Genomic DNA, 18,869 nt, shown 5'->3' with positions numbered 1-18,869 from the left:
GGGGAGTATGCACACAAACTGATTTTCACCTTCCTCCTCTGTTGTCACAACCCTCAAGATTTTGGGTGCTTTACTGAGGGGTTTGGAAAGGCTGGAGTTGACAGCACCAGCACTGCAACTGTTAGGATGGCCACTGGGGTGGAGATGTCCAGGCTGGAAGAAAACTGCTCCTCTAAAGGCACTCGGAGCCATCACTCTGTCCCTCCTCCCTGGGGGACACAGTGGGCTCCGTATAAGAAGCCTGACAGCGCTTCATTAATTTCTTGCCTTCCTCAGCACTTTCCTTAAACAAAACCAAACTGCTCTGATAAAACATTTTAGGGTGAGCAGACAGCGCTGTGCATGCCGAGGTGCTGGCAGGCTGCTCCAGAGAGAGAAATAACTCTCTTAAAATGTGCACTGTACTAATTACCTTGGCAAAGGTACAAGAGCACAAGTTAGGGCTGCTGTGATTTATACATGCTCATGGCAGCAAAAGGTAAGAGCAAACTGCTCAGCAGCACAGAGCTGGAGGGCTATAACCCTGCAAGGGGGACAACAGAGAGACACGAACCCTAGCAAGAGCCCCAGCCTCTCCAGATCCTTTCAATCCCTTTCCCACACACATCCAGCTCTTCCCCTGCTCCTCTGCATGGCTTGAGTATCTACATATGTCTGGGGTATCTACCTCTGTGTCTGGGAGATCACCACAGCCCATCGCAGGGGTGCATGGTGGAAGGGCTGTACAAGGAGTCAGAGTCATGCAGGAGGCTGCCAGAGCTACTGGAAGCTGGGCGCAGTGCAGAAAACAGGCTCTTTTGGCACTGCTTTTCCCTTGCTGGTGAGAGCTTGACAAGTGTTAATCTCCACTACAGGTCATGGGCAGGGACATCCCTCCAAACCAGCCCCCTGCCTGACAGCGGGCTGAGGGCAGGGCAAGGGCTGGTCCTGGTGCGGCCAGGGATGGGGATGACCCTCCTGCACAGGGGGACCCAAGGATGTTCCTCCAGGAGGCAAATCATTGAGGACCTACACCAGAAAGCCCATGAGAAGGGAGCAAGCTCCTCAGGACAGAGGAGGTGGCATGTGGGAGGGGAACACCAGGGCATCTGGCACAGGGAGGGGTTGGGAGCCAAAATATAGGCGGTCTTGCTGTCCTTTCCCTTAAAATGAGAGTATAGGAAGACAACAGAAGCTTTAATGTCACTTACTTCAATGTTTTAACATTACTGGCTTTGCAGTAAGGGATGGGAAAGCCCCAGTAAATTAGCCTATCATGCAATTTATGGCTGGAGGAAATCTTGCTGGACTTCCAGCAACTGGGCCACCTTCCAAAGTCCATAGTAAGTTTTTCTTTAATTCTTACAGAATCAAAATCCCACCGACTTCATTTCCATCTGGTGGGACATTTCTGTGTGAAAAAAACGACCTCACTATCAGAGGTTCTGCTGCTTTTCTTTAGATATGCAGAAATACAAAAATAACCCCTCTGTCTTCAGTGTGAAAAAATCCTGCATTTTTCTGGGGGAGCTTTAGGCAGCTATTAGTTGTCATCATTTTCTTGCAGTTTCACCAAATAAAAGCTTTTCAGAATTATTTAGCAACCTTATCACATCAGCAACATATTTTCCCTTAACCTCCTATTCCCAGTCTTGCCTTAAAAAGAATGGGATGCAGATAAGGAAAAAACAGGTGGATGTACAAAAGAAAGATATTGCTAGAATTAATTTCTAGAAGCCACCAGGAGAGTACAAGAGGAATATCAGGAATGCCTTCTCATCACCAGACAGAGAAAACAAATGTCTGCAAGCTCCTGTTACATATTGGGGGTGATACTAAAGGCTAAATAACCCGTTCGCATGGTCAGGGTATACAACCTGCAACACGAGAGGCACTGGGGTTAGTTTTACAAACAATTTGATAGTGAGATTAGAGCAAAGAACTCAGTAAATGCTCAAAGACCTGAGATGTGTTGTGTGTGAAGTTGTCCAAGTGCTATTTATAGGGATTAACACATGTATTTCTTCTTATTTTAGGAACGGACCCTGATACTGGCTGACACTGGTGCCCTCATGAAACTGTGAACAAGGACATATTACATAGGGAATAAAAAATAAATTAAGAAGCAAGCAATGAGGAGCAATCATTTGGGGTTGTTTTCCCAGTGTTTGTGATATCCTGAGCAATCCAACATGCCTGTGTGCATTTTGCCACCACTAATTCTCCTTCCAGTACCAAACAAGTAAGTGACTGCTCACTTTCTTGCTTAGGCTTGTGTGAGATGCCAGGCAGGTGAGATGCCTGACCAGCTTTTCCCAATGCATGACTCCAGGACAATGGTGGAAACTTTTTATGGCATAATATACTTTGTACTGTCCCTGGTTAATTCTTCCATACAAACATCATTGATGGTTTCATGCACATCTACTTGAAAATCAAAAGCAACTTGGCAGCAAAGAAGTACAGGAAAGTATGATCCATGATTTATCTCCAGATACTCGTTGTTTATAAATAGCAATAACAAACCAGTAATTCTCTTGTCCTACCAGTGAACAGAATCAGAAGAAAATTCAGGGCAAAATGTGTTCAGCCTAGTGCAGAAGAGACAGGAGGTGTTGAGGATGAATAACCAGGGGCTGAGGCAGAGCATTCTGTGGCCCTGGGTGCTCTTCCAGCTTTGGAACATGATCTTCTATTTTTTACATATATTAACTTAATCTTTGTTATATCAGGCATGCACACAATCAGTATTTTAGCTCCCCAAGCTTTTGCAACCTCTCATGTGACCCAGACAGGTCCAAAATCCATCTGCTGGGAATCCAGTGAATTCTCTTGCTCTTCTTATGCTTTATGTTTTTAAGCTGAACATGTACCAAAACTACCTTGTGATAAGCAGAAAGCTGAGCTCAACAATGAGGCTGTTTCTAATTGAGAAATATTGCAACTGGAATAACAGGAAATTTCAGGCTGCTAAAATTAGTTTGTGTGAATAATGACTTCTCATGCAAAACAGTTTTTGATAAAAACTCCACTGGTGCAGCCTCTGCAATCTGGCTGTCATTAATGAGACACATTAGAGACTGGCACTGAAACAAAGGTATTCTTTCCTAAGACATCCTTCACCTTGCATATCACAGAAACAAATATTTGTCTAGAGTGTCAGTGCCCCAGAAACAGTTTGTTCTTCCAGTGTCATAAACTGAAGGCTCTCACATGAGGCTGAGCTTGCGTCTGGAGGCACTCAAACCACTTGCAGTAATAATAGCTCAAAGTATCTTTAATTTATGCCTGGCTTCTGTGTTGGATTCCCCTGAGTTTCCATCTTCTTAAAAGACAACGGTCTGTTCAGAGTGGCTGTGCAGATTCGTGGGAGAGGTGGGGAGGTGAGGCAGGATGATGTGCTTGGATTGCCCTATACATAAATACATCTCCGACTGGTTTGGGCATGCGCAAGTAGCTCCAACTGTGCTGACTGTGGAGCTGGAAATGGCATATCCGGATGGGTGTGGTGATATATTGGAATGAATAACTCCTGCTCAGGGCCAGGGTGGCTATGCTGCTGGTGCTTGTGGCATCTCAGCACCATGCCGCACCGTGAGCACACTGGCTCTGCTACCTCCGGTGGTGTGGCACTGCTGAGACAGCAAATCTAGACGTTAAACCTGTGCTCATCACTGGTGGTATCAGACACCCCAGCAGGGCTACTTCCTTCCAGCTTAGGGAAGGACCCCTCTTCCTCTCTGTCTTTACTGTACCCCTGACATCCACTTTCTTACGAGGCCACATCTGCAGTTTCTGGCTATTCCTGGAAGCAAGGATGAGACCCAGTTCAAGATCAGGACATGTAGGATGTGGGCTGGGTTTCTAAGCTCCCATTGCAGTCAATAGAGATGGAGTCAACGGAGACTGGACAGTGATGCAAATGTACCATAAAGCAGATGAAACCATACTGTGAAGGCAGGGATTTGACTACGGAGCAGGGTGTGATCCAGTAGCCTCAGCATGGGCATCTGGTCTTACTCGACACAGTCCATGGTCTCCCGCTTGGCCTCTATCTGCCACTCCAGAAGGAAGGTCTCCGTAGTGCATTACACTTGCCAAATCCACATGGCTGTCCCGGACACCCCAGCGTGGCACTAAAAGCGTAAGTTTAGGCAACTGAATGGCACATCCCAGTGAAATGACTGCTTGCATCAACCCAGGCTGGGTTGAGGTGCCCACACGTAGAGCCCTGTGCCACTGGAGAAGCTGTCGAGTGCACAGGAACCCTGTCCCCAGCTGGCAGGTACACCATGGGGCTATGTGGGGCTGGACTGTTCGGCAGCCACAGCTTGAGACCAGGCGGGACACTGAATGTGACTGAAACAGCACTAAGCACCTACGTTAGGGTAACCAAAGTGAGCCCTGGAGTGCTGCTGACTGTAACAGGAGTGTAGCTCACATGCAGAAATATTCAAGGAGGTGGTTTGATCTCCGACCCAATCCCACCCAAGCAGTAACAGTCTGGCAAACACATTACCATGCTCCTTCTATGGCAACGCATTATCGCCATTCATTTTGACTGTACATAATACAGATCAAGTCCTTATTACATGAAGCACAGAAACTCTGAAAAGGTTTCTTTGTCCTGCAAACAGGAATTCACAGCGACTCGTTCTTACTAAACTGATTTAAGCCTTCAGGGTTGGGAATTCCCCGTACAGCAAATGGGGAATTTAGATTCGAGGAGTTTGTATTCCTTGCTTGACAACAAGCCCAGCACATGCTAATTTGGAAAACAGAGCAGAAAACGACTGAGCTGAACCTTGCAGAAAGAGCAGCCTTGCTTAGGAAGGAGGAAGGATTATGGATGAGCTTGAAACCTTCCACCTATCAAAGATTTGTTCGTAAACTGGGTGTGGAGGACACATTACTTAGCACTGTCTCACCCGTATTCCTCAGCAAGACACATAAAAGCAACAATGAAATAACAACAGTTCTGCCAGCAGAAAAGACCTTTGGTGCATGAGCCATGGTTGAATGGGACTGAAAACTTGGAGGAAAGCAGAGCCAAGTTTATCTCCAGGCAACCAGGATGCAACAGTTCACAGCCCTCCTGTGGGCTGCCAGATGGACACATATTTTCATGGTGGATATTTGACAATAAACCGCTAGGCAGCGGTCGAGCCTGGAAGTGAGGATGCATACTGCTGTCTTCCACCTGCATCCTCCTTCTTCCCGCTCTCTGAAGCTGGTACTCAGCAAAGTACTACAAAAGAAACAGAAAAGACTCTACCTGATTGTCCTGCTATGGCTGGCAAGGACCAAAACCATCAAAAACCCCAACCCCTAGGCCTTCCATGCTCAGGTTTGCTTGTGGAAGATGGTAAGTTTGGGTCAGCACACACCATCCTCATCTAAAAGAGCACTAGGGAGTGATGTGTGAAGCAGCCTCTGAGATATTTTGGCATGTCTGCTGTCTTCCTCACTGCTGTAGCATATCCCGCTGGGCTTTGCCACGAAGTCAGAATCAGCACTGTTGATTTTTGCTTTGTTATGCAAAAGCTTTTTACATCCTGCTATTGATGGTTGCTCCAAGATAAATCCATCCCCCTGCAAAGTTCTGTACTCAACAAGTTTTCAAATATTCATGTAGATTGGAAAGCCAGTCATAAAGCTGATGGTTTTAGGCAAGACATCGTTTTAAATAAATAAACATACATGCAAATAAATAAAGCCTTCCTATACTATCTTAATATAAAAAAGCGATTTTGGGTAGCATATAACTTATGCTCAAGACTAAATGAAAATGTAAAGAATGAACATTGCACAGAGTGGATAATACAGCAATGAGGTTTGCTGGCACAAATAGTTCTACTATACCATCAAAAAGTTATTCATGTTGACAAGCCATGAAATGTTTGCATAAGGAGAAAGGGAACAAAGTAGGAATGCTTTAATGCTGTGCCTCATTGGAGCTGCTTTTTCCTTCAGTCTTGTATAACTGTGACAGTTGTGTAAAAGGGAAAAATAAAAAAAAAGGGAAAGTGCTGGTAATGCTGGCATGAAAAGACATTTGTTTCTGCAGCAGTCAACAGCTACACAGCAGCTCTGTGCTCTCTTGCACAAAAGGAAAAGGCTTGTTGTGCTCTGTGTGGTCATCCTGGGTCAGCCCATGGCAAAAGCCTGACCTCCTCTCGAAGACCCACATGAATAGCTGCTGCTTCCAAGTCGGCTAGGCTGTGCAGATGCAACCTACGCAATTGTAATTTGAATGATGTGCATGGACTCACAGACCTGAGCCCTGAGCACAGACCACCCCATCAAGACAGGCCCCCAAGCTAGAGGGATTCTTCCTACAGGTTCACAGACAACAAGTTCTGCATTTCCTTCTCAATCCAAATATTAGCAGTGATTTCATATGCTCATGCATGCAGAGCTGGATTCAGATGATGGTGCCCAGAAATGTTCTGGATGCCCTTCTCTGGACAGCACTAATGATCCCTGGCACCAGGGCATCCCTGTGACCACAGTGGCCAGGACACCTCTCTAATCCTTCCAAGTGTTGTCGCTGGGACAGGAGTTGGCTTACCTACTTCCATGGCTCAAGCACTGAAGGTGCACCCACATCTAGAGTACTGGTTGCCCCTTTCATGGAGACAAGTCTGGATATAAGGAAAAACCTTCTCCCCATGAGGACAGTCAAGCAGTGGAACAGGTTGCCCACAGACCTTGTGCAGTCTCCATCTTCAGAGGATTTCAAGACCCAACTGGATAAAGCCCTAGGCAACCTAGTCTGACCTCGAGGACAGGACTTCCTGAGGTTCCCTCTAATCTAAATTATCCTATTAAGCCTTTATGAAGAAGGGTAGCAGATACTGAATGAGGACAGGCACTAAATCTCCATGAACATATGAGTTCTGAGATCTATCCACCACTTTGGAGAATGCACAACAGTCCTGGTCCTGTAGCTTTCTCAAGCAATCAATCCCCACTCCCTTGAGCAGCAATTAGCCCCATGAGAGAAGCAAATCTCAGCCAAGTATGCAGAGGCTTAACGGATTGATAGAAGAGTGACAGAACTGACAGGGCACAAATGAGCTCACCCTCCCCTACGGGACCTCATGACTGGATGTGTTAAGGAAAACGATCCCTCATTTTCAGTAAAAATCTCAAAAATCTCAATACATTGTATTATGTTTTGATGAGAATAATTCACTGCAGTACATGAAAAGCTCTTCCCCCACTTATGTCCCTCTGTGCCCTCCCCAGGGAACAAAAAGCCATTATGGTGACACCTTGAGAGAGGTGGGCCTTCGTGATACACCTGTGGGCACGATGCTGTGCTCTGTGGACATGGCCAAATTTGTTTCTTGTCAAAGCTAACCTGAGCAGGGGAGGGAATAGCTTCACTAATGTTGCAACCTGGACAAGCCCATACTATTGCACATAGTGTAGTTCAGGCAGGAGCAAGGATTTTTGCTTTTGAAGGGTCCTGGTTCATTTCCTAGCACTCCTGCCCAAATTTCAGCCTTTATGTAACTGGGAGGTGTCCAGGGTTCATGTTATCCCGGGTCACAAGTGTCAGAGATGAACCTTCTTGGACCAGATGAAGTGGGTAACTACATGGTGGGAGAGCATGTTGCAGGTCCCAGCTCTGTGACTAGAAACCCAACAGATACTCACAGGATGTATGCGATGACCCCAATGGACCAGCAGTCCACGGCTTTGCTGTAGGGTTTCTGGGCCAGCACTTCAGGAGCTGAAAATAAAAAGCCAAACAAGCACACGTTACAAGATCAAACATTTGAACGTGGCCAAGAGGTAGGACCCTGAAACTTGAAGCTCCCTGAGACCTTGTGTTGCCCTCCACATATAGCCCTTGCATTTGCAAATATCCTGATGTTTTTGAAGCTCATATTTTCAGAAAGAAGGATGACTCCTAAAGTGGAGCAAATTCCCTGTTTTCTGACCCCAAGGACAGAAAACAAAACCAAGCACAGAAAAATGCATGAGAGGCAGAGTGCCATCACGTCTCTGTCAGAGGAACTTTAGGAGACTGGGAGGAAAACAAGGCCAAGCTTTGCACCGGTGCCGAGATGCACATTCACCCTGACAGCCTCGCAGCTCCACCGCAGCGCGCTGCCAAACTGGGGATTTCAAGAGGCAACTCGCAAAGTGCAGCGTGTCAGGGAGGCAATAAGTTACGTCTGCAGGAGAGGAAGGAGAGCTGTCACCATACCTCCCAACAGCTGCCTTCCAAAGCCTGCTGGATGTCAGAGTCAGAGGGAGTCATTTGTCCTTCTGCCTCTGGGAACACAGACACCTCAGAAGGAGAAATGAAACATAGCAGGAATTGGACATATGCACAAAGGAACTGAGTCTTCTGCCTCTATAGCTTTCAGCCACCATAGTCTGAATTTTGCTAGAAGTGAGAGCCTGGGCATTTATTTAAATAATTTGTGAGTCTGCTTTCCTTTCTTACACCAGTGAGAGTTAAAAAGGTGCACTTTTTATTTGGGAGCCTGGAGTATTATGTTTTCCCTGTTGGACATTTCAGTGCAAATGCTTAAACCTAAATTTTAAAACCCTGTGACTCTAATCTTTTTCATGTAAAGAAAATGTTACTTTTTTCAAAGCAAAATGTCCACAATAATGCAAGAAATCGCTGCTTGTGGCATTCCTAAAGCAGACTTGCCACACTGGGTTTTAAAAGCACAGTATTTCCTCTGAGCACTTTGGAGTTCAAATGCTGCAAAAGAATCATGAAGGGGCAAGTTCCAGCAAAAGTATTTCTTTGGGGTTACACCTTCCTCTGCTAGGAGTCTTACCAACATCAGTTAGTTACTTGAAGAACAGCGAAAAATTTGTGAAGCACATAAATGTATTAAAACTTGAGCCTCACATTTAGTTGCTACATATGCTTTGGTGTACTGGTAAGGACTCTTCAAAGAGTTATCATCTTAAACTAGACAAGTCAACAAAACTAAGGTCAAAACTGCAAGCAAGGAAGGGAACAGGAAGCAATCATGAGAAACAGAAAAGACTTTCTGGTGCTTGGGCATGAGAACTTATAGAAGGGATTGAAGGGAAGACAGTGCATGAGGCAGATGAGGGCATCCAGGTTGCATTTCCACAAGCAGCAGAATGATGGAAAGGGTCAAGTCACACTGGGGAGACATTCTAAAAAGGAAGAAAATCCAGGGGAATGTGAGTAAAAATATAGCTGGCAGCCAGATTATGAATATTCTTGAAGACTGGGATATGCCCCAATCTGCAGCACAGGGTAAATATTACCCCAGTCTTCAAGTCATCCAGCAAACTGGGACCACTGCATGTATAAGAAATTAAAATGATGGTTCTGTTCATATATTGTTATTCCTAATACACTGTTGTAATTTGTGAATACTCCTACACCTATCCATGATGTGCCAAAGGATGTTTCTTTCCACTGTACCTAGCATGAACGGCTCCTAACTTGGCCTCAGGTGCTTGACAGAAACCTGCACCCCAGTTCCCAAGAAGCCCCTGACTCCTTCCAGGACATGGACACACTGCTGTAGTCTATCAAGATAAAGGTTAAAATGTTGTTACTACAACAGGGGACAGAGCTGTGGAAATATAAAAGGCATCTTCAGCTGGCACCCAAAAGGTAACTCCTTTCCCAACGGCTGGGTCAGGGTCCGTGTGTAAGTTGTTGCTAGACAGTCTGGCGGGGCTGAATTTGAAGAAGAACTTGGGATAAAAGAATAAAGCACTGGGGAGCCATCCTATTTGGCCTGCCACTTTCTCCCAGATCACCTGGCAAGTTTGCAGAGTCTGGCAAATTTACATTTTTCTTGTATAAAACAGTTGTACCTCAAAGTTGCTCGAGACAACCTTCCCAGACATCCCTTGTGTCCCTTAACCTGACTCTTTCTTTCCTGATTTATCGAAACTTGCCTCCAAGTTGTCCTCTAAAAAGAATCTTTTTTCAAAATGTGCATCAAATAGGGTTTGTGAGACTCCATTTCCTTTTTTGTCCCATCCTTTGTGACTAGATTTTGTGACAAAATATGCTAAAGAAGGGAGTTCATTTTCTCCTGTCCTTAGGTGATTAGATGTCTTCCAACTCTCTAGTCCTTCCAAATTCCCAATATTTTAGTCGCATATCCCTTCCACCTTTGACTGTCTGCTCCTGTTTGCCTCATTTTCAAGACTGGTAAACATTATACATCTTATATCCCCCAAAGAAAATATTATGCAAATGGCTCCTGGGCACCACAGATCCTAGTGAGCTCCTGACATTATACAGATATGTCACATTAACATAACAGAAAACAAATCCGAGACAAGGGGATGTGAACTATATAAAGATTCTCCCTGTTAAAACATCAAAGCTGTGCTGGGGCATTTCTCTCTTTTTTTAAAGGAGTGAGGAGCACTGATAACACACAGTTGCTGCTGTGGATGGTGGCTGTGAAGCAGGCAAGAAGACCGCAGAATCAAGCCCAAAGCAAATGTGAGGCTATTACCTCTTCCTTTGGTAAACCTTAATGAAGAAAGCCAGGAGGTTTAAATAATTATTTTAAAGCCAAATGGCTGCTTTTGTTTTTTGTTCCAAAGAGCAGACACGCAACAGGAGCAGGAGAAGATAGCTAAGCATCATCTGTCTCTGATATATGGAAAAGATGGAAATATTTAATGAGCTGAAAAACAAGTCAGAGGAGCTCTCAGACATGATGGTAGATCAGTGCCAAGAGGCAAAAGCAGGAGATGCAATGAAAAAAATCCAAGAACTGACGGCATTAAAAGATCAACAGAGACAACTGAGGAGACAAAACAGCAATGAGGAGAACAGGAAAGTCAAAGCTCCCATATCTGGCGCTGGGGAAACACCAGCTGAGCTTCCAGTATCGCACCTCCCCAGGGAATCATTATGGGCTCAAATGCTATGCAGCAGTCATCCAGAGATGGGGAAGTCAACAAAGCAAACCTGGACCTTTCCCCAGTATATTGTTCTGTGCGTGCTTCACATCCAGGAACTCTGTTTCAGGCCAAATCAGCATTGCTACCAGCAACATGTGGCAGGTAAAATGTTGGGTAGTGGTCCCAGGGCCTCATCTCACCTGCAGGTACATGCAGATGTGCTTCCCAGGGCACTCCACCTCCAGGCCAGATGATCTGCTCTTTTACAGTTAGGGTTTTTTTTTGTTTAGTTATGTTTTATTTTTAATAAGAGAAAAAATTACAAGGCTTGTTTCTAATGGAGGTTTTAAGAAAAGGTACAGAACAGGAACATTTGGAAACCTTTCAGAGCACTATGCCATTACCCCCCATGAGCACAGCTATGCTAATAAGGTCCCTAAAAATGCAGCTGCTGGATGCCAAAAACCAGCAATCCATGTTCTTGCAAAGAGCTCAAGCAATGAGGATTGTTCTGATACTTTAAGTCTGTTGAACAAACTGTACAAGTCATGAGAGTGCCTGTTCTTCATACCAGCCTCATACTTAAAAGCAGTTCTCCTTCACTCCCATGATGGTGGTACTCCCAGCAGATTTTGCTGTCTCACAAGAACTCAGTCTAATGCTATTTTCTGTGGTTTATATGGCTTCCCACAAGCTGCATGCCAGAAGGAATGAGGCATTTGAACAAAGGGTGATGGTTTTGAAGATCCCCATAGGAGTGACAAATCAGCAGGCTGCTGTAAATGTGGGAGGAATAAAAAGATCTAAATAGGGTTAAAATAACCAGGGACCTGCTTACATTGGGCAGGGACACAGCTCAACTGGCCCAGCAAATTGGCCTGGTGCAAGCCAGGACTAGTAGTTTGGCTCGTAACTATTTTAGTGCCAGTTTCCATCATGTAGGCAGATCCTGCAAGTAAAAAAGGGGAAATGTGAATGGGCTGTACAGGTACAAGACGGCCATGAAAATCTGAGAAGGGAAGGTGAGTAACAGGCAGAGTTTGTAAGGGACACCAAAGAGAGATGGTGCCAGCCCCGTTGCTTAGGACTCAAAGGTACCACCTCAAGAAGATGGACAGAGAGGAACAACTCTGCACCATTGAGAAGATGGTTGGATGCACGAAGGGCCAACCCAGCCCCTCTCCTGAAGCCAAAGATGGTGCAAGAGCAGTGTGAGCTCCCCTGCTGCCGTACAAAGCGTCTTCCTCATGGTGCAAACAGGCTAAGAGGCATATGAAGCAGCTTCACCACAAGACCAGAGTCCCTCTTCCACTGACTCCTGGGATGAAAACAACTTCTTTCCTGCCTTCACATAGTCCTCCAGTGCTCATCGTGTTCTGGTTGGCCAAGACTTTGCAGTTTGGGGCTGTTTCCAAAGGACAGCAGGGTTTTGGTGCAGCGTTGCTGGCTTCTTGTGCTCCTGTTGTCCCTATTTCATGTTACTGAGTCGAATTTAGATAGCTGTCATGGAACATAATGCAGCTACAACCACAAGCAAGCAAACCCCATTTCAGGATACGGCAACGGAGCTGAACGATCGCACTGTCACAAGCTTGTGCCTGAGCAAACCCTGGTGAGAGCAGTTCCCAAGCTTTATTTTTATTTTATTACTCATGTTACTGCCTAAACAACTCCTGGGGTTACTTTTTGCTAATAAGGATATTCCAAAGGCTTATTGAATATTTTCAAACCTTTGACTCAAAGGATACCAAATAAGTCAAAATTCAACATGGAAATCTATTGCTTATTTAAATGCTTTGGTCTTGTGCAGGGCTAAGAGAAATGCACAGCTTTGATATGGTCTGAAATTGCTACTGGATTTCTGGCAGAGCTGAAAGGTGTGAAATGACCTCTCATAAAAGCACTACAGAGAACAAAAACGGTGAGTGAGGTGGGGTGTACAGGGACCAACCACACATCCAGGGTCCAGCCCAGTCCCTACAACAGGGAAATACAAGAAAATTTTACTTGAAGTTGGGTTGGGACTCAGAGCAAGAATTTTAAATCTCAGTAGGATTAAGATATTAGCCAGCCGCAAACACAGTTCATAATTCAGCATTTCTGCAAAAGGAGATCAGATTGCCTGAGACAGGCTTTCTAAATTTTTTTCCAAACTTTTCAATGCTCATAAGTGTCTTGTGAGTCTAAGTCCCATCTGCAGAAGTAACAAAAGCGTTTGAGAGACCAACTCTCACAGAAAGTCAGTCAGTGAGACCTAATTCCCAAACAGCCAAAATCTCTTTAGGGGAATTTGCTGAGTGACTGGAGTCACCTCCTGGTGAGTGCCCAACTTGTCACACCTCGAGGATGACTCATTTCAGGCAGTTTTGAACACCTCCTTCATCAAAATCAAGTTCTTATAAACAACCTCAAGACGAGCAGCCCATGACAGATCGCTAATGGCTTATACAGATCTTGCCCATAATCAGACAGATCACTCAGGGTTTTGAAAACACCACTTCTTCTCCAGTCTAGAAGATGGGGTGGGATCCATGCAAGCCAACCCACATACCTAATCTGCAATGAAATGAGCCACACAAGCTGCCTCATCTTACCTAATTTAGGTGCTATCTAGAAGTTGGGCGTTTAGTCCCAGCTCATCACCTAGACTCCTTCCATAAGAAATGGAGAGAGATAATGGAGTCCTAAGCAGATAAGAAAAGAGAAGACCTTTTCATTAGAAGAGGTTGCATTATCAGACCCCCTCTGCAGTAAGCAAACATTTAGATTTGCATCTTAACAAAAGTGATTAACTAACTCTAATTGGGTTAAATTATCCTGACTGTCATCTTTTTACCATAGGACCAAAATCTCTGACAAGACTCCTGAAAGAATGAGATCTCTGAACTGTTGACAGTAATTTAATCTGTAAGGCAGAGCCTTAAAAGCTAATGTGCTAATGCACTACTGGTTATGCACATTTTAGATATATTCTAATTTGATAAGTAATACTCTGATTTTCAGAAAGAAGACATCTTTATTCAAAAGATTAATTATGATTACACCCTCACTTATTTGATGAATATTTGAACCACATAAACAGGAATTTAGTGTCTCGGGTACCACCGTTCTTTAGAGCTGAAACTAAGAAAAGTTGAGTTAAAAACTGAAACACAGAGAGTTGAAAGTATATCCTAATCAGGGATATTAGATAGAAATGACAGGGAGCCTTGCATACTTGCAAATCCCTGCAAAGGGCAGCAGACCTGAGTTAAGATCAAGTCTGCTACCAAGTCAGAAGCTTGGATCCACAGCAGGATCCAACTGGGTCCATTTCTGGAGGTAAAGAAGTACAAATAGTAGCAGACATTAATGACTTCTTAACAGAGCCCTGGCGTGTTTGGCATGTGATAGGTGCCTTAACTTTTTTCCTAGGAATTAAAAAGCAAAGTAGTTAAACTGACAAAAATAATTAATTCCTCATAATATCTTAGAAAATGGGATGTTCTACATATCTTTAAAGAAAAGTGCCAGGAATTGTGTTGCAAGTGATGGATCTCTGAGTGTTACTCCAACGCTAGGTAAAATGGATGGGAATAAAAACCAAAAAGAGTTGGCAGAGAGGACACCTCATGGGCCAGCACTGTGGCCCGTGCCTGCCCCAGTCCAGATGAGGACACGTATTCATGTTGCGCCATTAGGAGGAAGGACTCTCACATTTATCTGACGGCATTAGGCAGGTGCTGCAAATTGGAGCGACGCTGGAAGGCATGAAAGCTTTTGGATGTGGACAAATTGCAGACCATGTATGCAGAAGCCATGTCATCAGGTATAACACTCACGGAGGCCCATTTGTGGGCATCACCACAGTGACTGACAATAAAAATTTTCTGTGGTTGGAAAATGTTGTCTGGGCAACCAATTATATTTAAAAAAAAAAAAAAAAAGGCAGCACTGAAGAGGAGCTGTCTCCTGCACAAAAAAGAAACAGAACAAATATTTAAAGAGGTTTTTCTTTGTGAGAGAGGGGGGAAAACTCCTGTCAGCACTTCGGAAATAAGCGGCTGTGACCTCTTGAACCATGATGAGTAAATTCTGCGTTCAGTAAGGTAACAACGGGCCCGGAGGCACTTGTGTAGCTATCAGCGCCCAGACCATGAGTAATGAGAGCTCTCAAACATCTCTCAAAGCACTACAATTTGTGTCACATGCTCCGAGAGCTTCCTCTCCAAAATAGCAAGTTTTCTTATGTAAATGGCTACGCTGAGAGGCCATATGAGATCACCCAGTGCCCAAGCAGAGTTGCACTCCCTCATTTTCATCAGCGCTTCAGCCAACATCATCTGAGCTTCCCTGCATCTCAGTCTTACTCTAGTCAGTGCCCATTTCAGAACAAAATAAAACATGTTAATTAAGGACAGAAGAGCTGACAGCAAAAGTTAGGAAAATTGCTGTCTCAGCTCAATTCCTGCTAGTGCTCTGGAAGAAGATTTCCAGTCTGGTGTGATTACACAAGACAACTATTCAGGCTATACAGAGTGCATCCTGACTCATATGTCTTAAAATAAAAAAATGATGGGCTGATGGCTTCATGATGGGAAACCAAAGAAATCTGTTCTTTTCCTGATGTTATCAGGATAGAGAGTGTCTTTGCAGTGGGAAGATAATGCCTGGAAAAAGGTATTCCTGAGACAAATCTGGATCACTGTGTCATCATCTGTTTGAGTTCTCGTTCCATGGTATCATCAGAGGTATGAAAACACAGGTGAGGTGGCAGCTGCAAAGCAAAAGGAGCCTCTCTCTGACTTCTGGAAAACATCAGGTCTTTCCTACCGGAAAGATGTGAGACAAATCTATCCCTGGGGAAGCCACTGTCACTTTAGTTTCATGGATTTCATGGATACCTTGGTATCGTAGGAGGCACAGGCTTGCTCGATGTGTCTCATGCATGAAGTGAGCCTTTTAAATAGTGTTTGTTCAAACAGACCCTGTCATCACCTGCCCTGTCATCACCCTGTCATCATCATCTCACATTCAGTTACTTTAACTTTTTTAAAAGTATGCAGGTAAACACACTGCTAATCAGTAGCCTGGTACAATCACTACCAAATGGACAAAAGAGCAAAGAATAAATGATAGGAAACAATTTGATACCACCCAGAAAGGCCCAAGGATCTAAAGAGCCTTTGCATACTGACATCTAGGAGTCAGTAACTTAACACGGTTGTAACAGAGGATGACTGAACATGTCTGAATAAATGTAGCTCTTTCATTTTCCTATCTTCTATCAGGGGAATCTGGCAAATGCTATCCTTCATAATTAAAATAATGTTACATTAGGTAAAGCTTCTTGGTTTTATAGGTTCTTGCAGAATCGATGCGTTTGAGGATATTCTTCACATGCTCCTACAAGCAGTGTCTTTGAAAAAACTCATTTGGCAAAGGATTAAAATTGTGGAAGTGAATCCCACAAACCCTGAGCTGGATTGCAGGATACAGACCCAAAGGAGAAGAGGACACAAGGCAGAGCACCAGCAGCTTCTGAAATCTCTATTTCTAATGAACATCTATAAAATCTTATGTGCACTATGTCGTGGCGCTGGAAAACAAGTATTATTCCCTTTTCACTGTGTGTCTGTATTGCAGCTGGGAAGAGTGAATGGACAGTATAACCCAACCTCTTACCAACATAGCCAGGAGTCCCGCAGGCTGTGGACATCACATCTCCTTTACCCTCCATCTTTGACAATCCAAAGTCACTGATCATGATTTTTGACTCTTCATCCTGGCTGTAGTAAAGCAGGTTCTCAGGCTAGAAAGGAGAACAAGCAAAATGGGTTTTGAATATGTAAGTCCAATAACAACATGTGTTGGCTGATGCTTTGCATTTAATACAATCCTTAGTTAAATCCTACGCTAATATAATTTGGTTCCCTTAAGTCCTAAAGAGTTGCTCCTACAACCTATATGGAGAACCTCTCCAGACTCTTGTATAGTGACTAATGGAAGAAGCTGGCACCTTGAGCTTTGAGTAACTTTCCTGGGATAACAAACTTCTTTGGCACCCCAAATAAGAACTAACACTCATCCTTTACTTGTGAGGTATGTCCAACATGCCGTCACTTCAGAGTGATAAAACAGAAGGATTCATTTGAAGGAAGGTAAATATGGTAAATCCAGGTAGTGTAATGAAAAATTTTTATACAGCATTTAAAAAAAGAAAAAGGAAAACAGTAGGTATTAGAGAATTTTTGTATCTTCTCCACTGGAAATAAACTGTTGTGAGAGAGGAAATGCCTTTACACTTAACAGAGTTACAGCAAAGATCTTTTGGCTAGACCTGATTAGGAAAAGATGCCACAGCACTAAGCACAGCCACTTGTTTATGCTGAGAGAAAACAAGAGTCACTCCTGAAAGCCTTGTGACTTTATAGCGATGTCAGGTGGGTTGGAGAGCCCAACCAAACTCCATCTGCTACAGCATCGGCCTCCATCCATATATGCTACTGCTTAAATGTGCTACTGCTACACAGCAAAGCTCTCGTTAGGTGCTGTGAGAGCACACTTCTTCCCCTACTTAATATCTGGGCTTGCAAAAAGGTCCAGCATCTGCTGGCATTCTGACAGCCTGGTGGTAATGGGGTGCCATTGCACCACCCGGACCTTGGGGTCTTCATCTATAAAACTGACAGATATCCAATGGTTCAACATAACCCTGGTGTAGACTTTTGCCCAGAAGCTGGTACAAACGCCTACCCACATGCAACACATTTTGTCTATCAGCCCATTGTGTGCTCCAGGAAATGGCAAGAAGCATCTGGGGCCACACAACGTCATCAAGCTCCTTGGGACACATCCAAGCTTGGATTTGTAAGGAGGAGCAATTGCACTGCAGCAGCACCAGCATCTGTCTTCCCTCCTCTATCGACGTAACCTCCTGCTCTGGGGAAAATGGAGATGAAGAAGTGCCGGGGGTTGACGTTGCTTCCACCCTACTCTGAGGTTCCCATTCAGCTTCAAGTGGAGGTTAAAGCACTTTCTGGTTCCCCAGCCCAAGCATGAAGCCACGTAGCGATGGCTTTTTCCATGGGACACAATGGCCATGAGAGGATCTACAAGCTGCATCCACAGCTGTGAGCCAGCTGCGACTGAGGCAAAAAGGGAAACTATTCTGTTAGTAAAAATAATTATGAAGTTGTACCAGTTATGTTTCTTTCTCATGATACCTCATAAGTCCAGTGCTTTAACTGGCCGTTATAATGCTGACACTGTTTTTAGGCACCGTGTCAGTCAATTTTATGCCATGCTCTGCCCTTGGTTGGAGTTTCTCCTGATTTTTACTGGTGCACTTCTGATCTGCTGAGGGGTTGGTAGAGCTGCTGTTAAGGGAAAGACAATAATTTCCCAATGATTTCTGCTAACTCGCCTCAGAGCCCCACTTACTCATATTTAGTAAGGCCAAGAAACCCACCCATTTAAAAATTAAACTTGTTTAAAACCCATTTAAAGAACTCTGGTTCTTCAAGCTGGTTAATTCAAAAAGCGTTAACGAGGTGGCTCTGTACCAAGCGGAGCTGCTCGAGCCTTTCAGTCCCTTTGTACATCCTGGACTTCCCTGGACTTCATCTGCTGCCATCTCTTGTTATCTGCTGCTGCGTTATTTAGATTAGAGACTTGGAGCACAGATCTGCTTTTCCCAACTACACCAAGTACTATTTTGGTATCTGAATAACACATAATTACAAGAAATAATATAGATGTTTCAAGGGTTGTATTTTTGTAGAGTGGATTCTTTCCCAGAGTTTCATTTTGGGGGATCACAATTCAAAACTTGCACTTATCTTGATATTTTGAGATCATAAAAAGCCTTATTATATCCCTATTTTTGCCATCATGGTATGTTTGTGCTAACAGAAATTCACAGCAGGTGTTCCTCATATATCATGAGTCATTTTAACAACTGATATGGTACTGACGAAGACTTGCAAACAAAAAGAAAGAAAAAGAGCTAGTCTTTGCCCCAA

The 18,869-nt window shown here is 44.2% G+C and overlaps 1 protein-coding gene across 2 annotated transcripts in view; it reads right to left on the bottom strand.

Annotated features, from left to right (window-relative positions):
• CAMK1D (calcium/calmodulin dependent protein kinase ID) overlaps nucleotides 1-18,869 on the bottom strand; it is a 228,468-nt gene that overhangs the window by 27,439 nt on the left and 182,160 nt on the right. For both annotated transcript variants that reach the window (XM_072857936.1, XM_072857929.1), the window contains 2 exons: nucleotides 16,531-16,657; nucleotides 7,645-7,720 (listed from right to left, as the gene is read on the bottom strand). In XM_072857936.1, coding sequence (XP_072714037.1) covers nucleotides 7,645-7,720; nucleotides 16,531-16,657 — 203 coding nt within the window. The remainder of the gene's footprint in view (nucleotides 1-7,644; nucleotides 7,721-16,530; nucleotides 16,658-18,869) is intronic.

Source organism: Ciconia boyciana, chromosome 1, assembly GCF_034638445.1.
Source record: "Ciconia boyciana chromosome 1, ASM3463844v1, whole genome shotgun sequence".
NCBI classification, from domain to species: Eukaryota; Metazoa; Chordata; class Aves; order Ciconiiformes; family Ciconiidae; genus Ciconia; species Ciconia boyciana.
Note: the sequence above shows the minus strand (reverse complement) of the source record. Positions and strands in the feature narration are given on the sequence as shown.